This window comes from Episyrphus balteatus, chromosome 3, assembly GCF_945859705.1.
Source record: "Episyrphus balteatus chromosome 3, idEpiBalt1.1, whole genome shotgun sequence".
Classification (NCBI taxonomy): Eukaryota; Metazoa; Arthropoda; class Insecta; order Diptera; family Syrphidae; genus Episyrphus; species Episyrphus balteatus.
The window spans coordinates 36632267-36655348 of record NC_079136.1 but is presented as its reverse complement, the minus strand read 5'-3'; the positions used below and the strand labels follow the sequence as shown (position 1 = coordinate 36655348).

At 30.3% G+C, this 23082-nt stretch overlaps 1 protein-coding gene across 4 annotated transcripts in view; it reads right to left on the bottom strand.

Moving 5' to 3' along the window:
• Positions 1-23082, bottom strand: part of LOC129913491 (rho GTPase-activating protein 100F) — a 96165-nt gene that overhangs the window by 54294 nt on the left and 18789 nt on the right. For all 4 annotated transcript variants that reach the window (XM_055992202.1, XM_055992205.1, XM_055992201.1 and 1 more), the window contains exon 2: positions 22512-23006. In XM_055992202.1, coding sequence (XP_055848177.1) covers positions 22512-22598 — 87 coding nt within the window. In that variant the 5' untranslated portion in view covers positions 22599-23006. The remainder of the gene's footprint in view (positions 1-22511; positions 23007-23082) is intronic.

The following is a 23082-nucleotide window of genomic DNA, read 5'->3' as shown; positions in this document are numbered from 1 at the left end:
ACCCTAAAACGGCTTATAGCTACACTTATGATTGTTCTAAAAACAGATAGAAAAAAGTTCTATCGCAACCAGTTCATAAAATATGGACTTTTTTTCGTTATGTGCATTTTAAATTGTATCATCTTATGTTTTCGTTCACTACAACCACGAATGAATGAATTTTATTTATTTCTTTTTTTTTATAATTTTCTACAATAATTGGATGAGTACATAAACACTTTAAAAATTTCATAGCTATTGCACATTTTCGTAAAAAAAATTTTGAAATCTGTTTTTTGATGCAAAATGTAAAAAAAGTATTTTATGAAAAATTTTAAACACCTGTGGTATAAAATAAATCTATAGAAACCTAGGTGGCCAACTTTCTTAAAAATATTCTGGTATAAGGAGAATATTTTTAAGAAAGATGGCCACCTAGGTTTCTATAGATTTATTTTATACCACAGGTGTTTAAAATTTTTCATAAAATACTTTTTTTACATTTTGCATCAAAAAACAGATTTCAAAATTTTTTTTACGAAAATGTGCAATAGCTATGAAATTTTTAAAGTGTTTATGTACTCATCCAATTATTGTAGAAAACTATAAAAAAAAGAAATAAATAAAATTCATTCATTCGTGGTTGTAGTGAACGAAAACATAAGATGATAAAATTTAAAATACACTGAACGAAAAAAAGTCCATATTTTATGAACTGGTTGCGATAGAACTTTTTTCTATCTGTTTTTAGAACAATCATAAGTGTAGCTATAAGCCGTTTTAGGGTTGTCCATTCTCTATTGCACACCCTGTATATTTTCAGACATATTCTAAACAAAAATTCCCAGGGAAATGGTTTCGGGAGAAGGGCCCCAATCGGAAAAATGGCGAAAATTTCCATTTTTTTTGGTTTCCCCATATTCTTAACAGTTGAGGAACGAAATTCAAGCTAAAAAAATAATGAAATTTCAGGAACTTTTCAGTTAGGAGTTTTTTTTTCAGGAATAGGATTAGGGTAAATTAGGGCATTATGGCATACCTAAGCACAAACTCAAATAACTTTACTACGGACAACAATTTTTATTTCAATCATTTTTTTTAATTAAATTTCATAAAAACGTAACATAAATAAATTATTTAAGAATAAAAATTCAAGCTTTTTAACAAAAAATAAATTAAACTAAAAATAGTCCAAAAAAAACCATATTGCCCTATGTACGGGCAATATGGCGAACCCCATTTACTTTGGAGCCCTTTACTTTTTTTACGTATATTCGGCATTTCTGAAATATAATTGTAAATAACTTTCATAAAATTAACCCTTAATTGAGGTTAATTTGAAATTTTAAAAAATGCAGAGACATTATGTAAGTTACTTTTGAAATAAGTTTTGCATAAGAGCATTATGGCACAGTCGGCTATAATGTAGCGCCATAATGCCCCTATTGCATCTGCGCCATATTGCAAAATATACACATATTCACAAAACACAAAACCAAACACAATTCTTACTTCATTAAAAATATTACAAGTTATATAAGATAACCAAAACTGTACTCTGCATTCCACTCTTCACAACAATCACGTGCACTGTATAGTTACCGAGATACACACAAAAAAAAAACAAAGCGATATTATATTGGAACCCAGAACCGGTATATTTTTTTTGTTTTCTTTTTTGTTTGATACAAAAATAATAGCACTGACCTGCGATTTTCACAAGGCTAGTGTTCAACGAAGACCAAAGTTTCTGCATTGGTTTTATTTAAATGCGAGTATTGGAAGTATGGTAGTTGAGAGGTGCGCCATAATGCCCGGTGCGCCATAATGCCCGAAGTTACTGACGATTACAACTAAACTTCAACTTTTTGAATCGTTATACCTAAGAAACGGTGGGTCTTAGGAAAAAAAGTGTCATGACACTTTTTATATATAATAATCTGGTCTACAATTCTTGCATTGAATATTTTTTGATAAGACTTACCGTTTTGCTGAAAATCGTGAAAAACCAGTTTTTGTGACCTTTTGACCTCTATAACTCTTAACGCGGACACGATATCAATGTCGATTTTTCACATCTTCATAACAAAGCCGTAATTAAGCTGTATACCAAAATTCAGCCCAGTAGGAATTTTTCCGCAGATAAAACCTAAAATTACTGGACTATGAAGTATTTTTTAAATTTTTCAATTTAAGATTGTATAACTTGTAGAGAAAGGCTATATTATCGGCATACGTTACATCATTTTTGTATGTGCTCCAGATCGAAAGATATAACGTGTTTAGAAACACGTTAAAACAAAAAAGTAATATTCAATTGATTTTTCCTGTAGCTTTATCGTTTCATCTTGTTTCAAATCACTACGATACTAAAGAAGTTTTCACTTCAAAAAATAATAATCATTTTTAGCAAAAAAACAAAACCGACTTCCATGGATCAAAACTTCTTTTTATGGTTTTTTAAAATAGTTCCTATGGCTAAAAGTGAACTAAATTGAAATGGGACCACACTGCAGCCACCAGCTTTCCAATACAAAAAAAATTATCAAAATTGGTTCACTCAGTCCAAAGTTATGCGGTAACAAACATAAAAAAAAAAAAAAAAAAAAGAGTGTGTGTACACATGTACACGCGACTGAAGTTATACTTCTCATTCAGTATATGTAAATGAATTTCATTTGATATTTTTAATTTCTATTATTAAATTAATTAATCCACACTTCCAGTGGCGTACGTTGAGTCGCCGGGGCCCCGGGGTAAGACTAAATTTTGGGGCCCCTTTGATATTTGGGGCCCCTTAGTTAAAAAAAAAATTACGTATACGCCATAGGTTTTTTTGTATGGCTTATTTATTTTTAGGTTTATTTTAATGTTTTAATATGTTCGTAATGCACTTTGCTATACTTACTTAAAATGTCTCGCATAAAAGTAGTAAACACTTGTACTAGGGGCCCCCAAAATTAAATATTTAGAGACCCCTAAAATAAAACTTTTTTTAGCTTAGAATTGATAGTTCTTGGGGCCTCTGTTCTGAAGTAATAAATACATATTTTATTTTCCATCATCAGACATATTTTTTTTTTTATTTTGGGGCCCCTGAAAAATTATTTTTAAAGCCTCAAAATTAAGTGCTTAGAGGCCCTTAAAATATAATATAATTTTTTTGGAGCCAAGAATTAATAGGTATTGGGGCCTCTGTTCTGAAGTAATATTCGGAATGCCACCAATAATGTAATGTTTTTATTTTGGGCCCTGATGTATTCATCTTGGGGCCCCTGAATTTATATTTAATTTTCCATTTGATTGTTTTGAACCACTTTTGAAGATCCTCAAATAATATTTTTTTTGCTTTTTTGGGGCCCCTAATGTATTATTTGTGGTGGCAAAGATTTTTCAAGTAATATTTTTTGGGGCCCTAAGATAAAATTATAATTTTTCTTTTAAAAAAGCAGTTTATTTGTTTTTGTAGCAACTGGGGTAACTTTTTTTAAAATCAATATACATATATTGTGTGGCTACCAATGCATTATACATTACACTGAATGATAAATTTGTCTCCCTGGTTACTTCGTAACTCAATTTATGCTAACAGTTTTTTTCCCTGCATTGTCTCCAGTGGGGGCCCTGGGGTTGGTCGGGGGCCCCGGGGCACCGCCCAGCTTGCCCCAAGGGAGTGTACGCCCCTGCACACTTCGTTTTTTTACATTTTTATCAAGTGAACAATAAATTAATTCTTTCATCCTCCTTGCGTCCATGTAGTTTTCAATTTATTCTGTGAAATTTACTTATGTTGTAATATGGAACTTGCAGGGTTGCTACAAAGCTCAAAAGTGAGCTGAGCTCAGCTCACAGCTCAGCTTAAATTTTGAGCTAGCTCACTTTTGAGCTATGTACCATAGCTCGATATATGAGCTAAGGTAAAGTGATCTTATAGGAAATAGCTGTGATGTGTGAGAGGATACATTGATTTTTATTTGGAAAGTATATTGAAATATGAAGATATTTTAAACTTTTATAAAACACTATAGCTTAAGATGTTTGGTTCCAGTTATTAATGGAATTATTTTAACACATGGATATTTTTATAAATAAAACAGATAATTTTTCGTGATCTTTTCTCTTGGTTTTTTTAATAGTAAATATATTTCTATTTTTTTAGTAAAATATTTCTTTTTTTATCATAAAAAAAATTTCGGTACAATCCGGTTTTTCGACTTTTTTCAAAATTCCGAGAAAATCGCGTTTGAAAGTTGGGGTAAAATTTTTTTTCGAAAAATCCCCGAATATTTGAACGCTCCTGGAAGCTAAACCGCTTAAGAGCAATTTTTGGGAGTTATGCCAAATGATAGCTTGTGTCATGGGCCTACGCTTTGCACATTGTCAGATTTTTAAAAAATCGCCTTCCATGTTAAACCGCCACATCATGCCTATTTTTCCAGAATCGTGCCAATTTTTTTTTTACTTTTAAGTTCTCCCGGTTTGAGAACGCGTGGACCTACAGGGATGGGAGTTGTACCCAAATGTAGGTTAGAGTCCCCGCTACCTTTTGGCATCAAAAATTTTATTTTCATTTTCTTCAAAATTCCGCGATATAGGCGTTGTAACGCTTTGATCTAGAGACAGGGGAGTGGTGCCATATGAAAGCTTATATTCTCAGCTACCCGATAGTGGTATAATCCGGTTTTTCGATTTTTTTCAAAATTCCGAGAAAATCGCGTTTGAAAGTTGGGGTAAATATTTTTTCGAAAAATCCTTGAATCTTTGAACGCTCCTGGAAGCTAAACCGCTTGAGAGCAATTTTTGGGAGTGATGCCAAATGATAGCTTGTGTCATGGGCCTACGCTTTGCACATTGTCAGATTTTTAAAAAATCGCCTTCCATGTTAAACCGCCACATCATGCCTATTTTTTCAGAATCGTGCCTATTTTTTTTTTACTTTTAAATTCTCCCGGTTTGAGAACGCGTGGACCTACAGGGATGGGAGTTGTACCCAAATGTAGGTTAGAGTCCCCTCTACCTTTTGGCATCTAAAAATTTTTTTTTCATTTTCTTCAAAATTCCGAGAAATAGGCGTTGGAAGTTGGGGCGCTCACTTTCAGCTCAGCTCAAATGAGCTAAGCTATGGTACCTAGCTCAAATTTGAGCTGAGCTGAAATGTGAGCTTTTTGCAACCCTTGCAACTTGCCACATGGAAATTACTACATGCAACTTGCCACATGCAACTTGCCACATGCAGCTTGCCACATGCAACTTGCCACACGCAACTTGCCACATGCAACTTGCCACATGCAACTTGCCACATGCAGCTTGCCACATGCAACTTGCCACACGCAACTTGCCACATACAACTTGCCACATGCAACTTGCCACATGAAACATGTAACTTGCAACGTGTTGTGTGTTTTATGTTTGCCGTGCTGCGGCGAACATTTTTAAATACTAAAGTACTGCCTACTCTAAAGGTGAAACGACAGCCCTGCTACCCAGGGTGATCGCGTCATAATCCCTTTGACATTCTTGTCAAAAAGTAAATTTTCATACTCACCCTCCCATAAGAAGTATAACTTCAAAAAATACAGTCGAATTGAATACCTCCTCCTTTTTGGAAGTCGGTAAAAACATTCTGTTGTTTCAATTTTAATTTAAAGATGTTTCATGTTAATTTTTTCAACATTAAATCAACGTAACGTTGCGTTTTTTCCTCAGTGTTTGTATCACATTACTGGGCCAGCAAACTATCAGGCCTAAGACTTTGCTATTAGCGTTTCTTCAGAGTAAGTTTTTTTTTGTTAATTATAGCTACTTTGTGTGTTCTATTCATTTTAACTTCTGATTTTTCCTTCTTTAATTTTGGATCTCGACTTGTTGTAAGTTTGGTCGAGATGTGGATATTCCCCACCACAACCAAAGTCGGCTATTATTAGAAAATTCGGCGCAATGGTAAATGCGACTATGACGAAAGAGTTCTAAGTGTTCGTAACCCAGGCTTCATTATCAAAAATCATTTTTTTCCAATGTACCTCCTCATGCGAACAATTGACAAAGACTTCAAGAGTATCATTGTAAGTCCCTTTCCATTTTTTGCAAATTAACCCTCAGTTGGCACACAGGTGCGAATTTGGCAGAACAAAAATTAAAAACAATACGATTTTTCAAAAAAGTGGTCACACAAAAATCTCTTTATAAGGGTGAAAATATATTTTTTTTGGAAATGTGAATACAATATTCGAATTCCTCGGAAAATTCTACATCAATTTCACATATAATTCTTTTCAAAATATTGAGACCGAAAAAAGTTCTAGCGATATGAAAAAGTATAAACCAAATTCCCACCCGTGTGTTTATCACGTCACAAAAAAAGAGGTGCTCCTACAGAGGGTTAATTACAAACACGCAAAAATGTTTAAGAGTTGTTAGAACCAAATTTCACCTCTCTAAAAATTTTGAACTTAAGTTCAGGTGGTCTGCTTTGAAACCGAACATTTTTGGGTTGTTTCTGATTTTTTTTAAATTAATGATTGGAAAATTCAAAGATATAATTTCTTTTACATTGAATTGGAAAAGTGTTTTCAAAATATTCAAAATGAAATGAAAAAAAAAACATGACAGGTTCTCAGTTGTTAGCCTTTTATTTTTAGCACGAACTTTCTACAAAATAATATAATTTAATTCATTTAAAAGTGTACAAAAAACCACTGCTTTTAACTTTGGATAAAAACCCCTAAGGATAAGTGGTAAGGTTAAAGATTTATAATCTGGAAATAAAATGATTTACAAAACACCAACCACCCTCACCCCTCTCCCATATAGTCGCCTGGCATTTACAACAAATCCTAATTGGTGTTTTTATTCAATTAGAAAATCTGTGTTAAATGAATTTCCGTGAGGCTTTACGATCGGTCGACTCTGACTCTCTGACTTTAATAACTTTTCCGACTCGCGTGCAAAAGTAAAAGGTTACCCCTTTTTTTCTAGAGGGACGGGTTGTGTAAGATGTAGATGATGATGATGATGATGATGTTGGTTGGTGTTGTAAAGAAAGAGGTGTGGTTGGTTGGTTTGAGACGGAGATGTATTGCATGAGAAATAATAAGAGAGTAGTTTTAATTACCAATTAGTTGAGATATCTGATTTTATCATTTAATTGGAGGTTTGCTGTCTTCTTGTTCTTGTTCTTCTTCCTTGTACCATTTTTTTTTTTTCTCTTGAATACGGATAGAGTATTTTTTCAACAGGACATCGAGTTTAACGATGGAAATAGTTTTGAATTTTAGTTTTGATTTAAATCACAACTTCTGTTTTTTTTTTCCTGTTTTTTGTATTTATTTTATTCCTTTACAGTATTGTAGTTACATGTGTGTATATGTGGGGCATATACAGAGGAGGTGTAAAAACTTTTGTCTGGAGAAGTTGAACAAATTTAATTTGTTTTTATGGCAAAATGTAGTTAACTGACATGTTGGCTGGAGTGGATTGTAAATATAAAAAAAGTTTTATTTCCATGAAAATACTTTTGCAAACTACCTACGCTCTCGTTCGAGATTTCCAATTAAAAGTAGTGCCAAAAACAACTTTGAGCTATAAATATACATACATATGTAGGTGTGTATAAATTCTGTCACCTTTTCAAAGGGAATTCATTAAATTTGTTTTTAATTTTATTTTCGGATTTAACAAACAAAAATTTAAAAAAAAAAGGAAAAACACATATTTTTCACTTCGATAAAAGTTTTGTTTAAAAACCTATTAAGTACTTCTAATGAAAGAGTGTTCCTATTTGTACCAAATAGTTGAATACAGATAAGTCAGTTACTCTAGATTATAGCAACGGTATATTTCCTATTTCAGTTGAGCTGAACTACTTCTTGAAGAGTTTTTTGCATAGATTACTCCAACAATATTAAGGGATTCGCTCTATGAATAGTGAATAGATGAGCTCTATCATTTGAAACTTAAGGTATGTTCAGTTGCCAGGCCAGCGCACAGTGGATCGATGAGGTCAAAATTCTGAACGTTTTTTTTTTTTTTATTTGAACAACATTTTTGTATGTGCTGCTTAAGAAAATGTATCTTCTTTTTATATCAAAAAGATTTTAGTCAGTAAATCTAACGGTTTCTTAAATTTAACAACTTAAGTGAGCCCTTTTTCAAAATAAAATAAAACGTCAAGTTTCTTTTTCAATTTTCTGATTCAATTTTGATGTAATCTCTTTAAAATAAAATGTATTGGTTTAGAAATACTGCATTTCAATTAAAAACGTGAACGAAATAGTCAATAAGAAGGTTTTTAAATTAAAAAAAAAAAAAAAAACAATGTTTGTGAAGTTTTTTTTTGGATAACAATCATTACCTACATAATATTAAGATAAGCTTTTTGAAAAAAATCTTAGATTTGCATGCTTACTAGATCAATTTATTAAAATCTCATGTTTGTCTTCGCAAGATTCATAACAAATTGGATCCAACCACATCCGGCCACATCCGACCCCGCTTACCTATGGAGTTTAAAAAATTGTCTACCTTAATATTTTCATTTTTTTAAGTATCAATTTTTTTATTTGCGCTAAAATTATAGTGCAACTAAAAGCATTACTTTTACAAAAATATTCACCATAATTTTTAAATACAAATATGAATTAAAAGAAAACCAACCAAAAATCGAACTTCCAGTTTGTACACTCCTGCTCAAAATTACCCGAGTCGAACTTTATGTACGAATTTTGTACGAATTTTGTACTCAATGTACTTAATAGAATCTATATAACTACTTATAATTTTAAAATAAACCTAAATATGAACTTTGTATACTTACTAATCTCAGTATCTCCTAGGAACCCTCCACGACGGATAATTAACGACTTTTAAAACTGAAAACACTAGTTTAATCCTAAGCATTCTATTTGTGTCCAGAATAATAAGACCTAACTAAGTACTTGAAAAACTCTTTAAGCTTGATAGATACTATTAATACTATTTAAGCTAGGTTGAGACTATTAAAACATCAAACACTCTTTAAGTTCTAAATGTTCTTCTTCAAATTTGTACTTTTCAATTCTTAATACTATTAAAACTCCAAATTCTAGTTATGTCCTAGAAACTCAAGTTCAGACATGCAACAAACTTTCTCATTGTCTGATGCACACATTAAAGGCCATTTGAAGCAAATGATGGCGAGTGCGGGTCGGTATCGGTTGATTTTTTTTTTTTTTTGTAAAAATCAGCGTACTTTATATTAGGTCTATTTGAAGCATACTGTCTAAAACACAAATATTTCTACTTTTTTTAACATTTTTAATCCAATTCTTATTTTGGTACCTACTATAAAAAAATTTCTGTTTTAGGCAGTACCCCAACAGACATATTATGTAGGTATAGTGTATACATATACGTAAAATAAAAAAAAGTTCTTAAGTTTATAAAACAAAATACATAGAAAAAAAGTGGAATGTAAAAGTGGAAGTGAAATAGGTAAAGTGAAAAAAAAATATGCGTGTCGGTCAAAATAAATAAATTCTTTTATTAATTACCTACTAATTAAATGATTTTGTTTTGCTCTAAAGCAAGTAAAAAACCATAAAAAAGGTGGTTTTCGTCATGACTTCCGTCGGTCCGTGTGTTGGTGTGTCAGTTCGTTGCGTGCGTGTCGGTCCATCTGTACATGAAAATGCAGCTTCAACGGGTGGACGGATTTTCTTGAAATTTGGTATGAATGATTTTTTCATAATTTGAAGCTTGTTTTTTTTTTAATATTTATATCTCCTTTGGAAAGTGTACCTCCAATACAATTTTTTCGAGCAATTGCAATTTTTGTAATAGAATTTACTAAAGAATATGGTGGCGGTAATTCTAACATGACTGGACTTGTTGGTAAATTAATTAATCTTTCTGGAATTATTTTTTAAACATTCAGTGTTTTAGGAGTATACAATACAGTGATACAGTATTGGAACTAATACTTTTTTACTGATTACACCTAAAAACTGACCTGTGAATTTTTCTTTCTATGTCTGGGATCACCGCCGCGGATTAATTCTAGCTGTAAGGCCCTTAAGGCAATAAAGTCGCATTTTTTTAATGGAAACTATTAAAAAAATATTAAGTAAGCCTAGAGAGAAGAAAAGGGCCTATAGAATTTTTGGAAATATAAGTAGAATAAATAGGACTTAATGCGTTTTCATAGAATATTTAGGTTTTAAACAGGCTTTAATTGAAATTTGTTTGGTCCTAAATAACTACCCAAAATGGGATTTTTTCCGATAACCGACTATTTGAAGTCTTAAGTAGAGGCTATTTTCTTTAGAAATCTAGTGATACTTATGACCTATTGAATCTAAACAAAGAATGTGTAGGTAATATTTAGATTTTAAATAGTGCCAAATGTTCGACTCGGGTAACTCACACTTTTTTCTTTAGTTTAGTTTCACCCCTGTATCTTTTTTTAAAATGGCTTTGAAAATCTTTGGTGTATTTTTTTGTGTTTGCTTATTGTTTAGCAAGTCGAAAAAATGCTAAACTGCAACAGTATTATCAACCGAAAAAAAGATAAACCAAATTTAGCAAATCAAGGTCTGAAAACTGATATTAAAATAATTTTTGTTTTTTAAGGAAAAAAAATTTAAAAAATGGAAGCAAGTGAGAGTTCTTTCAAATAATATTATTCAATACTTGGTATTGTCTCCTCTAGCGCATATGACAACCTGGAGTCGTCTGTTCATTTAACTAATTAACTTTTGAAGGTTTTGTTGTAACACTTATTTCACTGCAGTTTTCAGTTGATCAAGACTGCTTGGAGGTGGATTTCGGTCGCAAACGCATCTTTTTATTATTTCCTAGAAATGTTCTATTGAATTCAAATCCGGATTTCTGTGTGGTCTGTTGAAGATAGTCTCAAACCACTCTAGCATGCATTATCGTGCATCACACTAAACTGTGGACCATACAAATCTTAGGGTGATTGGAACCGGATGCTGTTCGAGGACATAATTCAAGTATCTTTGGGTACTTAACGTAGGTATTGTAAAGCAGATTTTACTCCATGAAAATGTATGACTCATCTCTAAAAGGTTCGCGGGTTGACAGATAGACTTCAGCAAATCTCTCCCCAAATATTGCCCACAAACATTTTATTCTATACCTTGAATTAAAGAGCACTCCTGTCTCATTTGAGAAAATAACCATGATACTGTGACATAAAGCAATAAAATAAATAGGACGTGCGTTAAATTTGAGAAATAAGTACAAGAGATTAATTCGTTGAATTAATAGGTCAGTGATAATAATTTTGACTGTTTAAACCATACCATGGAAAAAAGTTACGCATACGCCACAGTGACTTATTCCTACATAATAAGACTAAGGTACAAAATGAAAGAAGATACTAAGAAATAAGCCCACAAAACTAAATAATATTTTTGTTTTAAATTAAAACTAAATTGGCGAAAAATATTGTCTATAAGAAGAAGAAACATTTTTTAAATAATGATTTTTACAATTATTTGTTGATGCAGTTTTCTCTTCGTTATACTTATTTAAATCTAGGTCAACAAGTTTTCTTCAATTAAATTTAGGAGCATTTACATAAAATTAAAAATGAAACATTTAACTTTTCGAAAGCAAATGGTCGTGATTTAATAAATATTTTTTTCCTTCTTTGCGTTTGAAAAAAAGTTGAAATATTTATTTTTATTACCTACATTCAACAGTGATGAATTTTTGAAAAGGTAATATATTAGAAAAATTATTGTAAAATGAGAAAAAAACATATGGAATTTATTTACTTGTGGCAGTAATGTGAAAAAACCTAAAATAATACATAAAAATTAATTCATTTAAATAATACTTTATTTTTGCATATCGGTACCAATATCTTTCTAATTACTCTAAATACGATAAAAACTATTACCATTTTGAAATTCTCTTAAGACCTGCATAGTTTTATAAAAGTTAGATAATTACGTTCCTATAGATTTCTTGTATATCACAGCTAAAATTCATTACATTTTTTTTTACATTTTGCATGAAAAAAAAAACAAATTTCAATTTTTTTTAATTGATAAAAAAAAAAACATTTATTAATTCATACTAAATTTTGATTTGATTTTGTAAAAAGTAATAATTTGTTCTATAATACTTCGTGTCCTTAACTGTTCGAGTCTCTTGTCTATGAAATAATTTCTTTTAATTGTTCATCTGTTATAGCAGGTGAAAATCAACATGGTTTCGTGAAGAAAAAATTAACGGTCACCAATCTAATGTAATGTAGTTGTCTACTTTTTGTTTTGATTCATTCGAAAATCGTTCCCAAGTAGATTGCATCTTCAGCATTTGATAAATTAAGATATAAAATACTTCTGAATAAATTAAATAAAATTGAACTAAATGATCATTTTGTTATGTGGATTTCGTCTTACCTTAAAGATAGATATTATAGTATTATGTTTAGAAGAAGTCGTTCTTGTCAATTTAAAGTTAATTCTGGTGTTCCCCAAGGGAGTCACCTTGGCCCTTTGCTGTTATTTTATTTATAAATGATATGAATGATTATAAACATTTACTGACCATTTTAATTATATTATAAAGAAAGCTAATAAAATATTGGGTTTTGTGAAAAGATTTTCCCGTGATTTCCGTGATCCCTATGTAATTAAAATCCTTTATGGGCGCCATACTACTTTATACACATAAATAGAATTGAAAGTATACAGCGTACATTTTTAAGGTTTTCTCTACGTTTTTTTGCCATGGACAGATAGGGTTATTTTGCCTCCGAATATGTTTCAATGTGAGTCAGACTAACTTAAGAAGGAATTTACCACTTCGAACAATTTTCAGCAGATCAAACTACGGAGCTAATAGTCCTTTTAATCAGTTAATTAAAAATTTTAATAAATTCTTTATTCTCATTGGCTCTACAAATGTTAACTTTAAATCTATAAAGGCTTGGCCACACCGGAGGGTATGCGGTAGCGGTACGGGTAGAGGTAACGGTACTTGTATGAAAAAAATTCCAAACTGACATATCAACGTTCAGATGTGGAATTTTTTTCATACAAATATCGTTACCGCTACCCGTACCTCTACCGCATACCCTCCGGTGTGGCCAAGCCTTAAGCTTTAAATGTAAATTTTTTGCTCTGAGTTTTTTTTTTGTAATTTTTAACGTTAGTATTTAACGTATTTAATAAACAACAACGATTTTTTTCTATAAACAATGATAAATCACACTCACTCAAAATCTAATGGTAGTATTCCTGCCGCGATAATATATATTATTTAACGCCCATAAAACCACTACCTAACAGTCAACTCTACTTTTTTTTTTTGTAAAGTCATTAAACAATTCAAATGCCATTAGCATCGCTGAGTGCGTGAACACGTATGTTTAATTACTATTCTAGTAATCGCATTAAAGCTTTTTAGTTGATTACATTTTTCTTTTTCAACACAGGATGTTTTAAAATTCCACCTACCTTCCTACTACCTCTTTACGCACTCGTATTTCAAAAAAAGAGCAAAGCAAAAAACTACCCCTATCTCTGTACAACACATACTCGTATTCGTATATTTTATAAATTAAAACGCGGAAGTTAATGTTGATGATATTTAATTTGTTTTGAATATTAATGTTTTTTATTTTTATTTAAGGATGCCATTACAATTATTTAAAGTTATACATGTTTTCCGGTAATCATTAAGCTCAGCTAAAGGTTAACCGACGAATATAACCCTATTAACAGTTACCCATGTATATTCCATTCACCCAACCACTATTTCACCGCCCCCTATAACATCCAGCTAAAGCTGGTATGTGTGGAAGCTTGATGATGAAAATAATTGAAAAGGCTTTGCACTAGTTGCATAAAAGAGTATCACCATGACATGGCAGTTAATTGAAGCTAATGACAGCTTTTAGCCGACAGACAAGAGCCACCCACCGCAAAAACCTATACCTACACCAGCCATGTACACAAAATCACCTTACACCACATTTATAGTATAGAGTTGAATATAACATAGGTTAAAGGTATCTGATACTTTGGATTTAGGTATATTATAAAATATACAGGTATAGTTGAGCACAACACGACACTAATGTTGTGGTACAGTTACACTACGGCTATGTTTTTTTTACGCGCCAATTGCATAAAATTTCATCAAATTTTCAAAATTCAATTGTTTTAATGTTGGTGTAGGTCTGGATATTTTATTGAGTTAGAATTCAAAATGGAACCATTTTTGCAGACCAAAATTTAAAATATCAAATAAAGTCATAAAAAAGTCATCGCGAGTTATGTGATTTAGAAAAATTGTTTTTGTTAACCCTTTCGAACCCAAACAATGAATATCAATATTAATTTTTTTAGGATTATCGTGTCAAGAACATTAAAACTAAGAAATATGAATAGCGAAAAGTTATTTTCCAAAATAAAAAATAGCAAAACTAATGTGTTACTCTCATGTAACATACACTGTCTGTGATCACGAAAATAAAGTCGGACAACAATGTACACTAATTCGTATAAACTAAAAATAAAACACTTTTTGGTTTTACAATTTTTAATAACGAAGAAAAAATAACAAAAATTATTAAAATTATTTGTGTTTATTTTTGACTAACTTTTTGTACTAATCCTGTAACTAGCCATCGCAACCAAAAAAAAACTATTTTATGGAATGTTTTTTACGAATTTTTAAATATTAGGTATGGTTCATGAGAGTAACGCTGGGCTCGAAAGGACGAAAGGGATAAAAATCAATTTCACCAAATGTTTTTGACGTGATAACGTCTTATAAATTGATGAACCATGGCAGCCACCACAAAAAAGTGACACTATTTTCTCCCGTTCCACTCTCGCGGCAAAAATTTCAATTCAAAAATAAAAATAAACTATTAGAGATACAAAAATCTATTATAGCTTATTTGAAAGATAATAACCTAAGCAGGATAACTTCTGCATTTAAGAAAAAATTCTAAAAAATTTTGAAACTAAGGTATAACGTTTTGTTTGAACGTTGTACACGTGTTGGGGCTATGACAAAATGATGATTTTGGGTAGGGAAAATTTTTTTTGACAATTCTAAAGTTGCCAGGTGAAAGATGAGGGAAAAAAAATTAGGCGTCTAATACGGATTTTTTTCCAACACTCTGCGTTTCGAAATATGAATTTTTGAAAAACACCTTGTTTTTAGGGGTATTTTTTGGTAGTTTTTGATTTTTAGTTTTTTTTTTTTAGTGTTCAAAAACTTATAGAACATGTAGGTTTTGGCCTTATGCATACATGTGCAAAAAATTGGAATCGTTTAGTGAGTTTTAACTGAATAACGGAAGAAACAAGTTTTTAAAAACACGTTTTTTACCGTTTTTAACCGATTTTCATCGTTTTTTATTTTTTATCTTTTTTCTTTAATAGATACAGGAATAAAGTATATGGAGTAATGATAGACCATGACCACGACTAAATGTGTGCGATGTTTCAATCATTTTCGTAAACACAATTTTGAGAAAAATAAAATTTTAAAATTCAACAGGTTATAACTTTTCACCAAGAGCAGATAGAAATTTTATTAAACTGTTTTTTTTTTTTTTTTTTTGCTTTTTTTGATGAAAATGATTGTTTTCAATAAATTATTTTTAAACTTTTTGCGCATTGTAAGACTTTAAAAATTGCATTATTTTTTTTGTAAGCGTTTAAAATAAAAAAAATTAATATAATGAGAAAATAAAAAAGGTATTTTTTTAGCTTTTTCTTGTAAATTATGATTGTTTGAAATAAGTAATCGCTTCAAATGACTCATTTAAAAAAAAGCACACAACCTGTTTTCTGACGACGTTATCACGTAAAATCATCGTCCGTAAACCGGCTTTACAGACAATCTCTTTTTTTATATTTTTTATCAAAATTAGCTTAGTAATATAATATACATGTTATGTTTATATAACTATACGTAAATTTTCCTAAGTAAGCCACCTTAACGCTTTAAACATTTTTTTTATGGAATGGAATTACATAGTATTTTAAAAATCAAAATAAAATGCAAGACTGAGTTTTGGGTTCCTAAAAAAAACAATTCGTAAACAAAAAGTATACAACATGAATTCTTTCGTTATAAAAAAATTAAAAAATTTATTTTGTAGTCAATATTTATCAACACGTAAAACTAAAATTTTATAAAAATTCAATGTCCCATTTTTTTTGAAAAACTGTTGCTTTTTTTAAATCAAGAATTTTTTGAAAATTTTAATATAAAGTTTAAATATTATATAAAAACATTCAGATACAAAATTGTTAAAATTCAAGTAGTCTGTTGTGAGAAATTTATAAAGTTAAAAACGGTCTTATGGGAGATGCCGTTCTTAAAAAAACTATTCTAAATTGTGTATTTTTAATTTAATTTTATAAGAAATTTAATAAAAACTTAAAAAACACTATAAAATTTGCTTTAAAAACAGCTTTTAAATGATTTTAACCTCAACCAAGTGTGCAATTTAATTTCATGTATTATAACAAAGAAGTCTTATAAAAAAATTTAAATTGTTGGAGCCGTTTAGATAAAAAAAAGTTATTTAAAATTAAAAAAAAAAAATGGGTATGCCATTACAAAGGACTATTAATCGATTCTTGAATCCAAAAATTATTTTTTTGATACCGCAGGAAAAAATATAGAAATAATAATTTTTCGAATTTTTTTTACTACCTAGGTATAATTAGTTGGTGTGTGTTCCCATTAAAAAGCTATTTATAAGGCTTTAAGAAGTTCAATCCTTCAATAATTTGAACTAAGTTCAACCCTTCCATAATATAAATTGTATGAAGCCAGTTTGAGCCTCTTTGAGGTGGTCTTCAACAAAAATAACTTCACAAATTGAGGCACATGATACTTTTTGGTTATGTGGCCATATTCTTCTATGTTCTTCAGTGCATTTACACATCTTAATTTTAGTTTGGTCTTGTTTTTTTTATATTGCATTTTTTTTTTTATTTTTCGTTTTGTTTTTGGCCCGAATATATCTAATGGCAATATATTCGGGCCAAAAACAAAACGAAAAATAAAAAAAAAATGTTACGCATACACCCCAGTGACCGATTTTTTTTAATAAAATCATTTAATATTCTATTATGTTGATAAATTTCTTTTGATATTAGAAACTAAGGAATCAAATGAAAGTCAATATGAAGGGCTAAGCGCTGAAGCCAACCAAGTCACTAAAAGTGAATTCGGAGATATAACGAGTTAAAGTTAATACGTTTTAATTGAATCTTATGGTGAATATTTTTTTTCGAACATATGACAATTTGAATCGAAATACTTTTGGATCAAACTATTGAAAGATGTCAAATATTGAGCAGATTTTTTTTCACTTGGTCCGTTTCAGATGTGAAACCTCCATATAACAGCTAGTAGATCTTCACTTAAATAATAATTATCTGAAATATATACTTTTTTTATTATTGTAAACACAACATAGATTCAAAAAAAAAACTTTCTTCAACAGGTTGTTTTAATTAATTGTAAAAAAAACGTGGTTGATTTTAATGTTTTGGACTAAATCTAGTGGGAAGAAGGGAACGCCAAGGATTTTTCAGTAAATATAAAACAATCGCTTGCGTTCCACACCTACCTACCTTACGAGCCCTTGGCCAACACTATATCTCAATATCATATTAAAAGGTTCGACTCAGTTGTGCGTTATGATCTTCCTTAACAGTTCTTTGCTTTTCAATTACCTACCTACCAACTGGATTCTTAGAATTGTAAAATTAAAACTGGCTGAATTTTGCTGAAGGACACACTTAACAATAAAGTTACAATATTCTTAAAGTTCAACCAACTGAAAATAAGTTTAAAAAAAAAAATTAAAAAAAAAGGAAGAAGAAGAAAATATCTCGGCCATGAAGTGATAACTTTTTTTTTTTTCTTTTCTTTTAAAAAAGTAAATACTTTCCTTTCTTCCTTTACACAATACAAAAAATAAAAAAAAAGGAAGAAGAAAAAATAAACCGTTGTAGTAAATAGGCATCACACTCAAGCAGTAATCCATTACGAAGGACCACCCAAAGCGAAAATAAGGACGACTACCTCTATTGTTGTGTATACCTGGCCATCATGCCACAATTGTATTTAACTAACTGCGGCAAGCGACTTCAAGTTAACAATATTAAACAACGCTTGGCTTCATTTCTAGGGAATATTTTCCATTTTTAACATTATTATCATAGAATTACAAAAGTTACATACATTTTTATATGAATTTCAAACTTCCAGGTTATAAATAAATATCAAAGATACTATCTCGATGGTAGGGTAGGTTTCGGTATCAGCTATTGATGAAGAAGTTGTAAATGCCATAGGTCTATTTTGCCCCCCTTCCTGAAAAACTTTGACCCTTAAAATTCCACCAACAATCAACTTCAATCTAAGAGATTTCACAAAATTGACCATGAAACTCACCTTAAAACATTGTAGCGATGCCTTCGTAGGTCCTGGCTGCCATAGAAATAGATAAACAACAAACTGAAGGTTTTTGTTCTGCCAAGTACCTTACTAATTTTATAAGCTCTCGTATCTTTTTATGATAATTGCCGCATAACTACGTTTTTTCGTAGATGGGGTAGAAGGTGAAAGGCAGAGGCTAAAAGCATTCCTATGGTAAACATTATTTGGATGTCTTTAAAAATATTTTTTTTTGTTGTTGTTTTACTTTTGTGTTCGTCCTTATTTTAATGTTCATCTTTGTACCTTTTTTTTTTTTAAGATAGGCTAAGTCGAAAAAGGATTCTTTTTTTTTTCTTACTCCTTTCATCATTTTTTAGCAAAAATGTCATTCTTGATATTAAACCCAGTCATTTGTTCTTAATTAAAGAGAGAGCAAGAGAGAGAGAGGGAGGTATGGTAAACATTATTCTGCCAGAGGGTGAGAAATTCAGACGTTGCGTTGGTTGGGATAGAAAAAAGAAAATATAATTCTTTGTGCGTAGGATGCTTTGCCAAGGATCATGTGACTCGACATATAAACGTCCACCACCGACAAAATGATGTAAATACATGTTGTAAATGGAATGTACATATACATTTTTGTTGTCGTCATTTTTCTCTCTCCTCGATGTGCGATGTGCCTTCCTTTGTTTTTTTTTGCTCCTGTGTTGTTGTAAATCTTCCTCATGAATTTTATTTAGATGAACTTTTAGATATTTTTGTTTGGCAACTTGTGTAGGCGTTGCGTAAGGTTATTTATAATATATGTACTTTCGTATCTTTGCTAGGCGAGATACGCGTCCATATGTAGATATAATTGACATGACTAAAGTGGGTAGGTAAAGTAGGTACACACATGTGTGACATTTATACTTTTAATAAAACAAAAATATGCACAATGCGGTCTTGATGGTAGAGAGGTATTGGGTATTGAAGAAAATGCCTATTTTGCAATAATGTTGGCACTGGCATTGATATTTATTCAATTTCTAGCAAAGTCAGGCTTTAATTGTCATTGTCATCATTTGAAATAATATTGGCTTTTAAGGACTTTGAGTATAGCATACAGGAGTATTATGCCGAACGTGATTGGATTATAGATTTGTTTGAAAATGTTGATTAATTTGTATTTGTGTTGTATTGTATTTTTAAGAAGATTTTGTTCTTAGTTTGTTAAGACTTTTTCAACAAGGTGGAGCGGTGCGTTGTGTAAGCTACGATTTCTCTCTGTTTTGTGTTTACTAAAATCTGAACTCATTAGCCGAGTAAAAATAGAAATTGAATCTTCAAAGAAAAAAAATCCTTGACCGCCGCCGCACCACCACCGCAAGCAATCTAATGCCTTAACCATTGAATACATAGTCATGTTTGTACGAGCTGGCAGTTTGCTGTTTATGTCAAAATAACTTCGAAGACGATTTAACCATTTGTATAAATATGGTACGAAAGTGGTGCTTCGGTCAAAAAACCTTGCGACAGCGGTGCTGCACTGCTGGTGCTGCGGAATACCTTTTTTACTCAGGATATTTACCTATATAATTCATCATTTTCTTACTGAAAGCAGGTTGCTGCACAATTTATATTTTCATACCAATTAATCGTTGTTGAAACTAAATACATTTAATAATACAGCAATCAAATTTTTATTTGTCTGAAGCTTTGTCTGATTTCTGTACTGAGTTTTTCCGTAACAAAAAGATATATTTAAATCCAGAGTAGTTTTTGTTCTACCTTAAGAAAATACTTATCTACGGTGCAAAATGTATGGACCCCAGGGAACCTTTGTAAATGCCAAATTTTTGTTTTGAAAAATTATCCTTTTTAAGTTGTTAATTTTTAATTAAAGTTGTAAAAATTAAAACATTTCTTTTTTTTTATTCAGATTCCTATAGAAGGTTTACAAATTGGTTGGAGGTCCTTCGAATTTTGCGCAGAGAGTTTTCCTCTTTAAATATAGAAAATGAAAAATTAATTCAATTTCGTTCAAATTTATTGATATAGGTTAACTGAATTTTTGTGTTGAAGTATGTATTTGATTTTGTCTAAAACTTTGACAATACTAGACCTTCAACTATTTTTTATTTTACGTTTAACAATAAATGCATTAACTGAAAAAAATATAACTTTATAATTAAATTTGGAACTTTGAAAAAGAGTTTTTTTTTCACATAATGTACTTCTATAAAAAAAAAATCTTTGAAAATTAAATACTTTTTTAATTTTTTTAGTAACTGTAATACATGTTGTCATTTCTTTTTCTGAATTCAACTTATACAATAACCGATTGTAAAAAAAATTTAAAAAAATATAATAATTTTTTATTTCGAAAAATTTAGAAAAAAGACATGTTAAATTCTGTTCAGTAATTTTTGCTTGCGATATAGGTACTATAGGGCAAGTTTAGGATTCTTAAAAAAAAATCGAACTCGAGATAACAATTTTACATGACATTACGATAATGGAGAAAGCCAAAAAAGTGTTTTTTTTATGACCAAAACTAACGGTACCTGCCATATAACGGAATTAGAAAAGTTAATTTTTTTCAAAAACGGCTCTAACGATTTTGATTAAAATTTGTATGTGTAGTATTACACATAAGAGCCAACTTTTGAAATAAAAAGAAATATTTTTTGTACCGTTATTAACGGTACCTGTCATAGAACCGTTTTTTTTTTTGTTTCTGAATATCTGGTACAAAATTAACCTGATTTCAGCAAAAGCGTTTAGATAAAGGTAATATTAAAATTTTAGAAAATTTTCAAAAAGTGCATTTTTCAAAATTTTTTTTTGAAAAATCAATTTTTTGAAAACGGGTTGGTGAAAAATTTTGAAATTTCGTTTTTATGTGTAAATTAATTATTTCTTTAAAATGGCATACCAACTTTTTTTTTTTTAAATGTTAGAAATTTTTTATATATAAAAAATTATTTTTTTAAAAAACGGCTCTAACGATTTTGTAAAATTTTTTTCTTAAAATACCTTTTTATGCAAGTAATAAAATGGCATACTTGGTTTTTTTTAAAAGATAATTTAAAACGGTGTTTCTTCAATAAAAAGCTTTAACATTAGAGTTACATTTAGCATAAGAGCAAGTACGTGCGACCCCAGTCGTGCATTTTATTTATTCTTTTTTTTTTTTCTTTAAAAATGTTGAATTAAAGGACCATTTTTTTTTTTCAAAAACTCTACATTCAAATTATTTATTTCAAAATTTACAGATAGGAATAAACTTCTGGCTTTTTAAAAAGTATACTTTAATATTTTAGGTGTTGCCGTTATGTTCAATTTCTAAGGAAGTTGCTCTTTACCGCTTTAACGATGGAATGTTGTCCTATAGGTACTCGCATACAATTTTTTAGCTTTAGTTACTCAACTAATAGAAATTGATGAAAACGGGTTTATGGAACCCGGACAACATTTCAATTTTTTTTATTGAAATGAATAACACAAGATGTGTAGTTATGCCTTGAACTTTTCACTTTACTTTGATATTTTTTCCATGTCGCGTTTTGTACATTTAATAAATATTTTTCTGCGTGATTTTTATACAAAATTTTGGGCTTGTTTTTTTTATCGATATTACAGGAGTAATTTTAGAAAAATGTGTTTTGGAAAGAATTTTACTGATTTTTATGGAATTTAAAGGTTTGTTAGAAATCTTTTTTAGAAAATCCGCCCTTTATTTTCGAACACTTAATAACTTTTTCTTATTTTTTTTTTATTTTGTCAACATTTTTATACGACTCCCGGCATAACCCTATTCTTTTACTACTGTGTCATAGTTTTTAAATTGCAAAATTCTCATTTCGTAACAATTTTCAGTCTCGTAATAATTGGGCTTTTCTTTATTTATATTTTTTATTTTTTGTTTTGTTTGAAGACACCTAGCAATCATTTGTCTGTTGGGATATCTCTCTATAGCTATTATCATTAATATTCGTGTTGGATTTTCGTTGCTAGCTCTTAGACTTAAAGGTTTGTCAAGTTTTTCAGGAACTTTAGTTCTTCAAAAACATTTCAAATTTTAGAAAAAAAAAAAACACATCAAACACACTTACCTTCCTTCTTCCACAACAAAGCATCCTTCGCGCACGCGAATGTCCAGTAGCTGCTTTCAATCGAGTAAACTTCTTCTTCCACTGCATTTAGTAGTGGGTTGCGCGTGTAACTCTAAGCGATTGCTTTTGTATGCAAGCCGCAGGGCTCAAATGCCCGTTTAATGAAGTTTTTTATATCACTTTTCGAATACATTCGAACATGCTTGCGTGTCTCTATCTATTATTATCGCCTATTATAAGCTTTTAATAAAGAGATGATAAGGTGATGGTGATGATGTTGTTGTTGTTGATGTTAATAATGATGATGATGAATTATTTGGCAGCAATGAATTTCTAACGCTATTAAAGGACATCAAGAATTATGTTGATGATGGTTTTGTTAGTGTTGGTGGATTCGAAATGATGATTTATCGAAAAGCTAAACATCTATTTTAATTATGAAGGAGCGAATATCATCGACAAAATAGATTGTGCTGAGCAGTGTTTCTCGTGGGCCTGAAATTAAATAAGAAAAAAAGGAAAATAAAATACAAATTAAATAAAAGTTTTTTAAGAAAGTTTATTAAAAGAA